We start from the raw sequence: 12,743 nt of genomic DNA, 5'->3' as shown, positions 1-12,743 counted from the left end.
ACTGGACCCTGATAAACCCAGAGACTGGACTCTGATAAACCCAGAGACTTGACCCTGATAAACCCAGAGACTGGACCCTGATAAACCCAGAGACTGGACCCTGATAAACCCAGAGACTGGACCCTGATAAACCCAGAGACTGGACTCTGATAAACCCAGAGACTGGACCCTGATAAACCCAGAGACTTGACCCTGATAAACCCAGAGACTGGACCCTGATAAACCCAGAGACTGGACCCTGATAAACCCAGAGACTGGACCCTGATAAACCCAGAGACTGGACCCTGATAAACCCAGAGAATGGACCTTGATAAGGGCTAGTGTGATCAATAGAAACCGAGATCATTTTGATCCTGGTCTGATTTAGTTCTCTCTGAGCCACCATGACTCAGCAGGTACAGTTGACTCATCACCAGTCTATGTTATCAATAGCGTGATCAGTAAGAATGATCAGCTCTCAGTCAGACTACTGATCAGCCCGGTTGAGTGACAGTCACCTCCTGAACAACAGAAACACAGAGGTCTAATGGTGTTTATGGTTCTTCCTCTTAGCTGAGGTCACTCCCTCCACACTGACGTTATCTCATCAATCCTCCCATCAGAGCTCCTCTCCTATTGGACGCTGACACAGTGACCTGAAGTGTGATTGGCTGCTGATAACACAGCCTCAAAGTCAGTCATGAGACTTTGACTTATTTTATGGTGTTGTTTTTTCTTTTGTGAGGCGATGATGATTCTTTAAAATACCAGAATCATGACAGCTACATGTGTTTAAGTCATTACTGCAGAAGAGCAATGAATGCTGGGTAATGAAATACCATGAAATACATTAACAAAGCCATGGTCTTTAGCAGAAACAAGACAATTATATAAAGTTCTTTTCAATAATAAGGGTTTGACAAGGATCTATAACTCCACTTCAAGAAAAGTTGGGACGCTGTGTAAAATGAAAATTTAAAAAAATTGTCAAATCTCATGAACCCATATTTAATCAAAACATAATTCAAACATTAAATCAGAGATTAAAACTGAGACATTTTACCATTTCAGGAAAATATTAGCTCATTATGACCTCCATCCATCCATCCATCCATCTATCAATCATCCATTCATCCATCCATGATCCATCCAACATCCATCCATGCATGCATCCATCCATCCATCCACCTATGCATCCATCCATCATCTATCATCCATCCATCCATCCATCATCCATCCACCTATGCATCCATCCTACCTTGTGTTTCACTAAGGGGAGCATAGAGTCTGGTAAGTTTCCATGTTGTCTGTTTAACTCAGAAAGTGAAATACAGAGTGGAATGTTATGAAAAGCGTCTTCCTCTCTTCCATCACTGATAGTCCTGACACCTCCTGGCCCTTGGTCCATCAGTACTCCGTGTTTGTTCCCTACCTGGCAGAAGTTTTCGACGGGCCATAGCAGCAGCTCGATGGCTCTTGTACTCAACGAAGGCGAAGCCTCGGTTCTTTGATTTGTCTGCGGCGCTGGGGTACACGATGACATCCACCACCCCGTCAGTGACCTTCCTCATCTCAGACAGGATCTCCTCACGCTTCTTCGTTTTAGGAATTCCACCCACAAACAGACGGCAGTTATCCACGCTGGCACAGACTCCGAGCAGACGGCCATTTCTGCAGAACGGAGGAGAATGAAAATGAAACACACATATAAAAAAAACAAACCAACGATGCTACAGTGTCAGCTCACAGATAAAATAGAGGAGTGTGCTGTTGACCTGATCTCGTAGTTGTTGAGCTGCTTCATAGCTGCTTTAGCCTCCTGTTTGGTGCTGAAGGTGACAAAGGCATAGCCTCTGTTGTTCCCGTTAAAGTCCATCATCATCCTCACCTCGTAGATCTTACCAAACTGCCGACAGAACGAGAGAAAGGGCCAAACCATGAGACAGAGGTGCAGCTGTGAATAACAGATTTAACCCTTTCTCACTCCCGCTCACCTTTTCACACAGCGGAACCAGTTCATCTTCAAATAAATCTCTCGGTAGTTTACCCACAAAGATCTCGCTGCCTCTCTCTGGCGGTGGGCCTTCCCAGCTGGGCGGAGGGCCACCATAACGCCTCTGACCATTCTCCTGAAAAACATCTCCAAGTCATATGTGAATCTTCCACCGTTACTCTAAAGAAAACGCTAAAGCCTGTTAGCTGGAAGCGTAAAAGTCAATCAGACTTCAGTAAATTTAGTGTATAAAATAAATGATTCATAAATAAATGTTTCAGGTGTGGAGCTCCTTTACCTGTAGCAGTTGGTATCCTGTGCGTTGCGTGAGCGCCCGCAGTGCCGCCTCCTTCTGCGTCCCCGCCAGTCCATCCATGCCTGCTTTCTGATTGGATTCCATTGGGTGTGATTGACAGCGATACAACAATCAGGTAAATTAGGGGTGCTCACTGAAAACGAGGAAAGACAGAAAAGAAAAACAACCCACAAATGGCTTTTAAGCAGCTTTTCTTTGTTTTTGGTAACTTTATATGCAGAAGATATCGTACTGTTTTATGTTTAACAGGATATAGACAGTTGCGTCTCAAGGAGATCTATTAAGAACACTTTGAGCTATTTTCTATAAACTTCGCATATATTTTCACTCTCACTCAAGGATGTACTGATTAGATTTTGGAGGTCAGAGGTCAAAGTCATTGGGCCTGATGGTCAACCCTAGCTTAAAACATTTATATAACAGAAAATACCAAAGCTGTCCTTCCTCAGCCACCACTTTAATAGGGAATAGGGAACCACCACCAGGCTGTACTTCTCATTAAATAATTCACTGGAGAAGATAGACATAAGGTTTCCAGACCACATCAGGCCCAAAATCATCTGGTGTGAGATCATAATTGCCAAAGGGAAATTTGTTCCAATAAATGACCCATTTTCATTCATCCATCTTCTTCCACTTATCTGAGAGAAAAATCATGCGCAGTAAGGTAGCCCAGAAACCCCTCTCCCCGCCACTACCAATTCCTCCTGAGAGACTCTGAGGTCCCAGTTAGACAAGCCCAGAGGACCTCCAAAGGGAAGCGACCAGGAGGCATCCTGACCAGATGCAACCTTAATCTGGCTCCTTTTGATGCAAAGGAGCGGCAGCTCTACTTCTGATCTCCTCACCCTTTCTCCAAGGCTGAGCTGGACTTCCTCCTGAGGAATCTCATTTCAGTGGCTTATATCTGGGATCTCATTCCCAGTACAGAGTAAGATCCCCTAAGGAGATCGCAGCAGAGCTCAAAAGGGTTTAAAACAAAGTCTGAGTCTTTTAACTATTGCATCAGAATAATAGGAGTTTTAAACCCAGTGGTGTTGGTACCTGTGGGTCTGCCTTGCTTCATTGTCAGAAGAAGCTTGGACCAGCAGAAACTAATGTGTACTTTCTGATGCATAGAAACAGGCAGAGGGTCGATGGAGCCTTATCACACTACTGAATGGACTCAAATGTGGCGGAGGGTTTATAACTTCTGTTTTTCTCCAAATGCAGAGATCTGGTGAGTTTATCTGAAGTCCGAATACCTATCCAGCACGGTGAGTCTGTGTGATCATGCATTAAAGCTGACAGTAGGTCTGAGAGTGTTTAGAAGCTGCAGCAGTGAGGTCAAGGTCTATCCTGTAATCATTAACAGAGACTCTGACAGGCTGCAGCCTGGCCTCCTTTCTCACTGCAAACATGACTTTATGTGGGAAACATGAGAAGCACATGAGAGACACCAGACTGAGGTAAAATAACCACACACGTTAAAAACCAGGCCAGAGACTAAGAGTGGGAATCTCCTCAGATGCTCTGAGCTGAGCAGAGGCCTTCACAGAGAAACTAGCCCACTCTTTCATCTACTCAGAGATAACACACTGACTCCTGTCTCAACTCTGTCAAAGGTTAGTCCACTTCACGGCAGATTTCAGAGTTTTTGTGGATGGATATAATAATTAATTTCTTTATAATCAATCACTAATGCAGCTTTACCCAGGTAGTGGAGTTATGACAACAACATGAGTGTCTACAATCCATTATAGAGGCTAATGGGGAATAATCATTTACCGCTAAAATCATGGTTTCCCTTTGTCATCATGGAGAACTGAGCGCAGATTAGTGAGAATAAAAAAGAATTTAAATGACTGCAGCATCAGAATGAAACAACAAAAGAGAAGGGGTCTGACTAATTTCTGAAGGAACTGTTAACAGATCCACAGATATACACAACAGTCCAAAAATGTCTAAATTACTACTGCTGGTGGAAGGAAAGTCCAATTTAAGGAGGAATAGGGCCACTTGGTATAATGAAAATAAAAAGAAAAGAAAAATTAAAAATAAAAGAAAATTATAAATGTTATTACTTTTTTCATGATACTAAAAATAATGATATTATTATTATTATTATTGTTATTATAAATTATAATTATTGTTATTATTATTTTTATATTGTTGTTTTTTTTTTCATTTCTATTTTAACCACCATTTCTATAATAACAATATTACTATTATTATTATTATTATTACTATTATTATTATTATTATTAATAATAATCATAATAAATTAAAGAATGAATTTGAGGGGGGAAAAAGCTGTATACAAATCAAATAAATGTGTAAAACTTCAGACCTCTGTTCCTTCAGACACATTTCTGAGGCAGAGAATAAAATGTTTAGTAGATTCAGGGATAACAGTGAGCGATACGATGCATAATTTATTTATTTAGATTTAAATGTATGTAGGAGGAAACCCCCTCTGAGATTAAGAATCTCATTTCTAAGAGCCAAAGACATGAAAACCAGAGCAAACACAGATACTAAATTGAGTCACAGAGCAGAAGGTCATCGGTCTAAACATCTACACACCTATGCATCCTCCTCAAACACCTTTAATCCACATTTAAAACTATCTACAGAGACATGGACAGACACTGCCCTGCAGGAGCAGCCAACCTGAAGCTCCTTTAAGCATCTACAGACGGACGTTAGGTAATCAGTACAGACTGGAGGCACTGAGAAGATGATGCATGTACCCAACGTCAACATGACTAATTTCTAAATAATCAATCAATCAATCAATCAAACTTTATTTATAAAGCGCTTTTCATACATGACATGTAACTCAAAGTGCTGTACATGGACAAATTAAAAACATTCCCTCAAACCCACCCACCCCCACCTTTTGCGTAATATAGACAATTAGAGTCATTAAATAAACGCAGTAAAGGCTCTAACTTCTTCACAAGTCGGTCAAAATGAAGCTGAAACATCAGAGAAACATTGATTAGAAATCCCAGATATCTATAAGAAGACTGGGACTGCTGAGGAGAGGGGGTTCTTTAGTCTGAGAGGATGAGATGTCTGGAGCTCAGAGTTAGAAACAACAGCTGATCAGAGCTGCAGAGTTTAGAACATCAGATTTATCCTGATTTTACAACCAGACCTTTAAATAAACCCAGGGCTAGATCTCCATTGCCTTTATTTGCATTTTTTTTGGTATTTTTTATCACATTTTTACTGTTTCAAGCCCATTTTTGACACTTTTATCCTACTTTTTGCATTTTTTTTTGCCCCTTTTGCTTTTTCCCCCCACTTTTCAACTGCCTTTTGTAGTTAAATGCAACTTATTTCCCATTTTGCCACTCTTTGAAGCTTTTTGCCCATTTCCCCACCTTTATGCTGATTTTTGCCCATTTAAGTCACTTTTCATTCATTTCTTGCCACATTTTTGCTACTTTTTTACCTTTTTTTAAACTTTTCTCCCCTTGCCACTTTTGCCCATTTTTTTGCCACTTCTTTTTGTCACTTTTCAGCCACTTTTATCCTCCTTTTTGCAATTAAAGAGTTCATTTGCAAAAACAGTTAAACACCATTGTGATCAACAATGAGCTGAGAGTTAAAATTAATACTTTCAATTGAGCTGTCTTCTGATCTAAAATCTTAAAAAATCATTAATTAATTAAAATTATTATAATTAAACTCAATCAACTTCAGTCTGATATTATAATTAAAAACATTTTAAAACAATTTATAAAAACAGAGTTATCTGTTTTGCAAATGAACTCTTCAATTTCAATTTTTGCCTATTTTTGCCACGTCTTGCCCATATAAGCAGCCTTTTGCAATTAAATACCACTTTTGCCCAGTTTTGCCACCTTTTCTCTTATTTTTGCCAATTTTAGTCACTTTCCACTCATTTTTGCCATGTTTATGCCACTTTTGGACCATTTTTACCAACTTTTACTCATTTTTTGATCACTCCCCCCCCATTTTTGCCATTTTTCTTCGTGTTTGCCTTTAACTTATACTTATTGACACTTTTCAACACTTAGATTGTGGCTCTTGCAAATGTATTTTTTAACAATTTGGCTCTTTGGTTGAGTAACACTGCTAGAAATCAACCTCCAGACCTGAGAGAAAAAAGGTTTAAACAATCAGAATAAAGATCCAATGGCTTTGTCTCCGTCTGATTCAGAGAAACTCAGAGTTGAGAAGATCTGGGCTTTCACATCAGAGAGGTCGGAGGTCATTCACTGATTACAGCTCCATTAGATTAGATTAAAACAGCTCTAAACAGCAGAGATCCTGCTGTCGTCAGTGTTCTTCAGGATAATTTCAACAATATTTCCAGCGTCTCTGTGCTGCTGTGGGTTATTAACACGCAAACATGTCTGATAAATCTGCGTGTGACAAAAACACGCCAGGCTTCAGGTTTAAAGCTAACAACAGAATCAAACAGCAATCCTGGAGGCTGAACAGAGAAGAGGAAATGTTTGACAGACCTGATTAAAGGTGAGCAGGTTCAGGTGACCTGAGCCGCTTTACTGAAATCAGCCAATCAATACGGCTGATAGAGGGGCGTCTGCAGACGCTTTGATCAGACAACCCTAATAATCGATCAATCAGCTGATCCTTCAGTTATCTATCAATACATTCATCCAGAAACATCTCTGTCTACCTCAGTCAGACTAAATCCACTGCTGCTTTATGGTTCCTCTAATGAAGAGGCTCAAAGCTATGGAGGCCCACGAGGGTCAAAACAAGAAAAGGACAAAGGTCACTCATAGAAAGCCAACCTCAGACTTTCATCAAGAACGTTTGAACATAACACAGGATTATGGGAAATATGACCAGCTCTGCTCTTCAGTCCAGTAACGGATTATTCAGAGTGTGAACGGTTTCATTAAGACAGTCGTCATTTCTGCTGTTGGTTTTACATTTACTGGTCCAGACTGTCTGTTAAAAACAACAACATGAATCTGAAATATCAGGACAATTTGCTGCTAGATTTAGAAGAATTTTCAGAGGGTAGAGGGATTTTCCTTTAAGAATATTTTGGTGACGTTCGTTTATTTTGGAAAAGGTTTTCAGGAAATTTGCGTTAAATGTTTTTCATGGAAATTTGGTAAATGTATTTGTATTTTTTTGAAAAGGGGGAATGCTTTTAAATTTTCACTAATTTTTACAGAAATTTTAGGATATTTGTTTGGATTGGGGGGGGTAATGGATTTGTAAATTACCGGGTATTTGACAGGTAATTTTTGGAGAATTGCCTGAAAATTTTCATGAATTTTCATGGAATGTGGGTGGAAGTGTTTATTGGAATCTTTAGGCTGTATGATAAAATTTCACTGAAACATTTGGGAAATATTTCAAACTTTTTTTTTCACATAAACAAGAAGAATTTTCACTGAAATCTTCTTCTGAAAATGTGACATTTTATCAGTCAGTCTGTATTTGTACAGGACTTTTCACACAAAACAACATAGCACAAAGTTCCCTACACACAATGGACGAAAACTCAAAAGATTTTAGTCTAGTTTTAGTCATCACAGATCTATTTTTGTTAGTCTCAGTCTAGTTTTAGTCATCACAGATCTATTTTTGTTAGTCTCAGTCTAGTTTTAGTCATCACAGATCTATTTTTGTTAGTCTCAGTCTAGTTTTAGTCATCACACATCTATTTTTGTTAGTCTCAGTCTAGTTTTAGTCATCACAGATCTATTTTTGTTAGTCTAGTTTTAGTCATCACAGATCTATTTTTGTTAGTCTCAGTCTAGTTTTAGTCATCACAGATCTATTTTTGTTAGTCTCAGTCTAGTTTTAGTCATCACAGATCTATTTTTGTTAGTCTCAGTCTAGTTTTAGTCATCACAGATCTATTTCTGTTAGTCTAGTTTTAGTCATCACAGATCTATTTTTGTTAGTCTAGTTTTAGTCATCACAGATCTATTTTTGTTAGTCTAGTTTTAGTCATCACAGATCTATTTTTGTTAGTCTAGTTTTAGTCATCACAGATCTATTTTTGTTAGTCTAGTTTTAGTCATCACAGATCTATTTTTGTTAGTCTAGTTTTAGTCATCACAGATCTATTTTTGTTAGTCTCAGTCTAGTTTTAGTCATCACAGATCTATTTTTGTTAGTCTCAGTCTAGTTTTAGTCATCACAGATCTATTTTTGTTAGTCTCAGTCTAGTTTTAGTCATCACAGATCTATTTTTGTTAGTCTCAGTCTAGTTTTAGTCATCACAGATCTTTTTTTGTTAGTCTCAGTCTAGTTCTAGTCATTAAAAAAAAAAGGCTTTTGACGAACATTTTTAGTCAGAGTTTTAGTCGACAAAATGAACACTGGTCTGAATGGAGTAAAGACTAGATGAATGTTCTGGAGGTCTAGTCAATGTCTGGACTTAGATCTGACTGAGATGCTGTGGCATGACCTTAAACAGAGTGTTCATCCTGGAAAACCCTCCAATGTGGCTGAACGAAAACTATTCAGCTGACATGAGTGGGACAACATTCCTCCACAGTGATGAGAAAGACTCACTGACAGTTAACGAGGATGGGACATCCAGTTATCAGGTTTAGGAGACAGTGACTGTTTCACAGAGGACCAGCTAGGTTTGAATGGATTTACCCTGAATAATGAAATCATCACTTAAACACTGACAGTAGTATTTAGTCAGGTTATCTGAGTCTGATATCAACATAGTCTGATGATCTGGAACATTAAAGTGACAAATATGCAGAAAATGAGAACACTGGACAGATCAGGTCTGTAAAAATCTCAGACAGTTTTTGAAATAAAGGAAAAAAATGTTACAGTTAAAAATATTGACATTTTTTAGTCCACATCAAAAGTGATTTAAAATCATTGATCATCATGATTTCAGCTGTGATTGATAAATCATTGATCATCATGATTTCAGCTGTGATTGATAAATCATTGATCATCATGGTTTCAGCTGTGATTGATAAATCATTGATCATCATGATTTCAGCTGTGATTGATAAATCATTGATCATCATGGTTTCAGCTGTGATTGATAAATCATTGATCATGGTTTCAGCTGTGATTGATAAATCATTGACCATGGTTTCAGCTGTGATTGATAAATTATTGATCATCATGACTTCAGCTGTGATTGATAAATTATTGATCATCATGACTTCAGCTGTGATTGATAAATCATTGATCATTATGACTTCAGCTGTGATTGATAAATCATTGACCATGGTTTCAGCTGTGATTGATAAATTATTGATCATCATGACTTCAGCTGTGATTGATAAATTATTGATCATCATGACTTCAGCTGTGATTGATAAATCATTGATCATCATGATTTCAGCTGTGATTGATAAATCATTGATCATCATGGTTTCAGCTGTGATTGATAAATCATTGATCATCATGGTTTCAGCTGTGATTGATAAATCATTGATCATCATGGTTTCAGCTGTGATTGATAAATCATTGATCATGGTTTCAGCTGTGATTGATAAATCATTGATCATCATGACTTTAGCTGTGATTGATAAATCATTGATCATCATGGTTTCAGCTGTGATTGATAAATTATTGATCATGGTTTCAGCTGTGATTGATAAATTATTGATCATCATGACTTCAGCTGTGATTGATAAATCATTGATCATCATGACTTCAGCTGTGATTGATAAATCATTGACCATGGTTTCAGCTGTGATTGATAAATTATTGATCATCATGACTTCAGCTGTGATTGATAAATCATTGATCATCATGGTTTCAGCTGTGATTGATAAATCATTGATCATCATGGTTTCAGCTGTGATTGATAAATCATTGATCATTATGACTTCAGCTGTGATTGATAAATCATTGACCATGGTTTCAGCTGTGATTGATAAATTATTGATCATCATGACTTCAGCTGTGATTGATAAATCATTGATCATCACGACTTCAGCTGTGATTGATAAATCATTGACCATGGTTTCAGCTGTGATTGATAAATCATTGACCATGGTTTCAGCTGTGATTGATAAATCATTGCTGATCAGAAATGACCTTTATCGTCTCAGCGCTGTTATCGGTGTTAGTGCTTCATCATCAAACCTCTCAGTCATGTTTAAGAGCTAACGGTGAGGTTTCAGGTATAACTGCTCTATTCATGAACTCAGATCTGACAACAGAGTTTTACATCCCCACTCTCCTGTGGTCGAGCTACATCCATCCTCACTCTCTCTCTCTCTTTTCCGCCACGTTAGCCCGGGCCTGTTTGTTCAGTTAGCTGTGAGAAGCTCCTCTGACTGCTACCGTTCATAAGACACCACAGAAGAAGAGGAGAAGGCGATCATTACTCACTAATACTCTCCCTCTCTCTCTCTTTGTGTCTTTAAATGCCATAAAAAATCCTTCAACTCAACCAAAAACAGAGAAACTCACCTGAGCAATTTCAGAGATCACCTCCCTGGGATCAGAGCCGTGTCATTCTGAGGGCTCGTGTGTGATCACATCATATCAAACTCCAAAGGTTCAGTGTCTCCGTGTTAGCTTTACGAGGCGGCAGGCGTTAATGTTTAACCCGCTGCTATCTGTGCACGCACACACATGCAAATACACGCTAAAACACACAGCTCTGAGCTGGACAGGAGGCCTTTGACCCACGGGGACTATCAGTATCAGAGCCGAGGGACCCTCACCTACCTACACAGACAGGGCAGCCCGTGAGGGGGAAAGGGGGACCTCTAGGGCTCAGACAACTGGGGGGTCCACGGAGGTCAGCAAAGCCATGATCCATCTGTGATTAGCTTATTTAGATTTAACCTGAATAATCAGCTCTCTGATCACAGCTACAAACATGAACTGGGGTATAACACAGCCTGGTTAGCATGGAAAGCCCTTTCTTAAACTGGAACCCCCTTTTTTTTACTAATGTTAATAATGATAATAATTATATAGTACTAATAATGTTAATAAAACAACTACAATGACTTAATAAGAGACAAATAAAGAAATGACTGGAGAACTAAAAGGCAAAAAAGTGTGTAGAGATGCCAAATGGGTAAAGAAAAGCAAAAAGGGGCAAAAACTGTGTTATGGTACACACTGGTATATTAATAGATCACAACACACACTCTGATGATACGAGCACGGGAAACATGGCAGCTGTTTGGTTCTATACACAACTTTGTCAATGTCTGACTTTTAAATAAAGCTTCCACCCAATAAAAACCCTTCAAACAGACGTGACCTTCCCCAGACTGAGCATGTCCGTAGAAGGACGTCAGCCTGGCTTCTCGACATCATGATAACGGATAATTGTCCCGAATGTCCGTTAATGTTAAAGTGAAACAATTAAAATGTTGGGAGTTTGCTTCCAAATGTTCAAAACTTTATAAGAACATTAAGAGGATATGTTTTAAGTTTAGGGGAGATTTATGGAGAGTTTCACTGGAAGTCTGGGGGATATTTGATTTCTATTTGTTTATTTATTTATTTATTTTCATTTGGGAAATTCATCTAAATATATATATGAGAGGTAGAAGACAAACAGACAGACAGAGAGAGACAGAAATTAAACAGAGGAGGAAATGGCAGTGGTAGAGTTTCTGACACACTCCACACCAGTAGGTGGCAGCAATGCTTCATTCTGTTGTTTGCCAACCACCAATAAACCTCAGTGAACTGAAGTTTATTTTAACAAAAAAAAAAAAAAAAAACTAGGAAAGCACTTGGAGAGCGCAGACCTCCGCCATTAGCCCTATCTCCCGATAGTACAGAATCCTTTAAAAAATCCCTGGATCCAGATGGTGATCCGGATCAATCCCAAAATCTAATCAGTTCTTTCTCATGCCATTTCTGACATTTCCTGAAAATTTCATCAAAATCCATCAATAACTTTTGATTTTTGTTGCTAAAAACACAAAAACAAAGTAACAAACCCAGCCAATCACATAAACCTCTTTGACAGGGGTGACAAGGAAAACAGGGTCAGAGACCTGCAGAAGACCATCAGTACCTGGAGAAAGAGAAATGAAAGAAAACAGGGTCAGAGACCTGCAGAAGACCATCAGTACCTGGAGAAAGAGAAATGAAAGAAAACAGGGTCAGAGACCTGCAGAAGACTATCAGTACCTGGAGAAAGAGAAATGAAAGAAAACAGGGTCAGAGACCTGCAGAAGACTATCAGTACCTGGAGAAAGAGAAATGAAAGAAAACAAGGTCAACAGGACGACATGGAGGAAAAGAAAGTATGAACTTATTTCATCTGAACATTGTCCATAAATGACCACATCCCACATTAAACTCTCACAAAAATATCATTCTATATAACTTTAACACTGTTCCATAATAATATCATTCTATATAACTGTAACTCTGTTCCATAATAATATCATTCTATATAACTGTAACTCTGTTCCATAATAATATCATTCTATATAACTTTAACACTGTTCCATAATAATATCATTCTATATAACTTTAACACTG

The 12,743-nt window shown here is 38.4% G+C and overlaps 1 protein-coding gene across 1 annotated transcript in view; it reads right to left on the bottom strand.

Moving 5' to 3' along the window:
- a1cf (apobec1 complementation factor) overlaps positions 1-10,764 on the bottom strand; it is a 28,105-nt gene extending 17,341 nt beyond the window's left edge. Inside the window, exons 1-5 of the mRNA XM_041816548.1 lie at positions 10,695-10,764; positions 2,271-2,421; positions 1,974-2,108; positions 1,755-1,885; positions 1,412-1,650 (exon numbers count right to left, since the gene is read on the bottom strand). Of these exons, the coding sequence (XP_041672482.1) occupies positions 1,412-1,650; positions 1,755-1,885; positions 1,974-2,108; positions 2,271-2,372 (607 nt within the window). The 5' untranslated portion in view covers positions 2,373-2,421; positions 10,695-10,764. The remainder of the gene's footprint in view (positions 1-1,411; positions 1,651-1,754; positions 1,886-1,973; positions 2,109-2,270; positions 2,422-10,694) is intronic.
- Between the last annotated feature and the right edge of the window lie 1,979 nt (positions 10,765-12,743).

This window comes from Cheilinus undulatus, linkage group 20 (genome assembly GCF_018320785.1).
Source record: "Cheilinus undulatus linkage group 20, ASM1832078v1, whole genome shotgun sequence".
Lineage (NCBI taxonomy): Eukaryota > Metazoa > Chordata > Actinopteri > Labriformes > Labridae > Cheilinus > Cheilinus undulatus.
The sequence above is the reverse complement of the archived record's forward strand: the minus strand, read 5'-3'. Positions and strand labels throughout refer to the sequence as shown.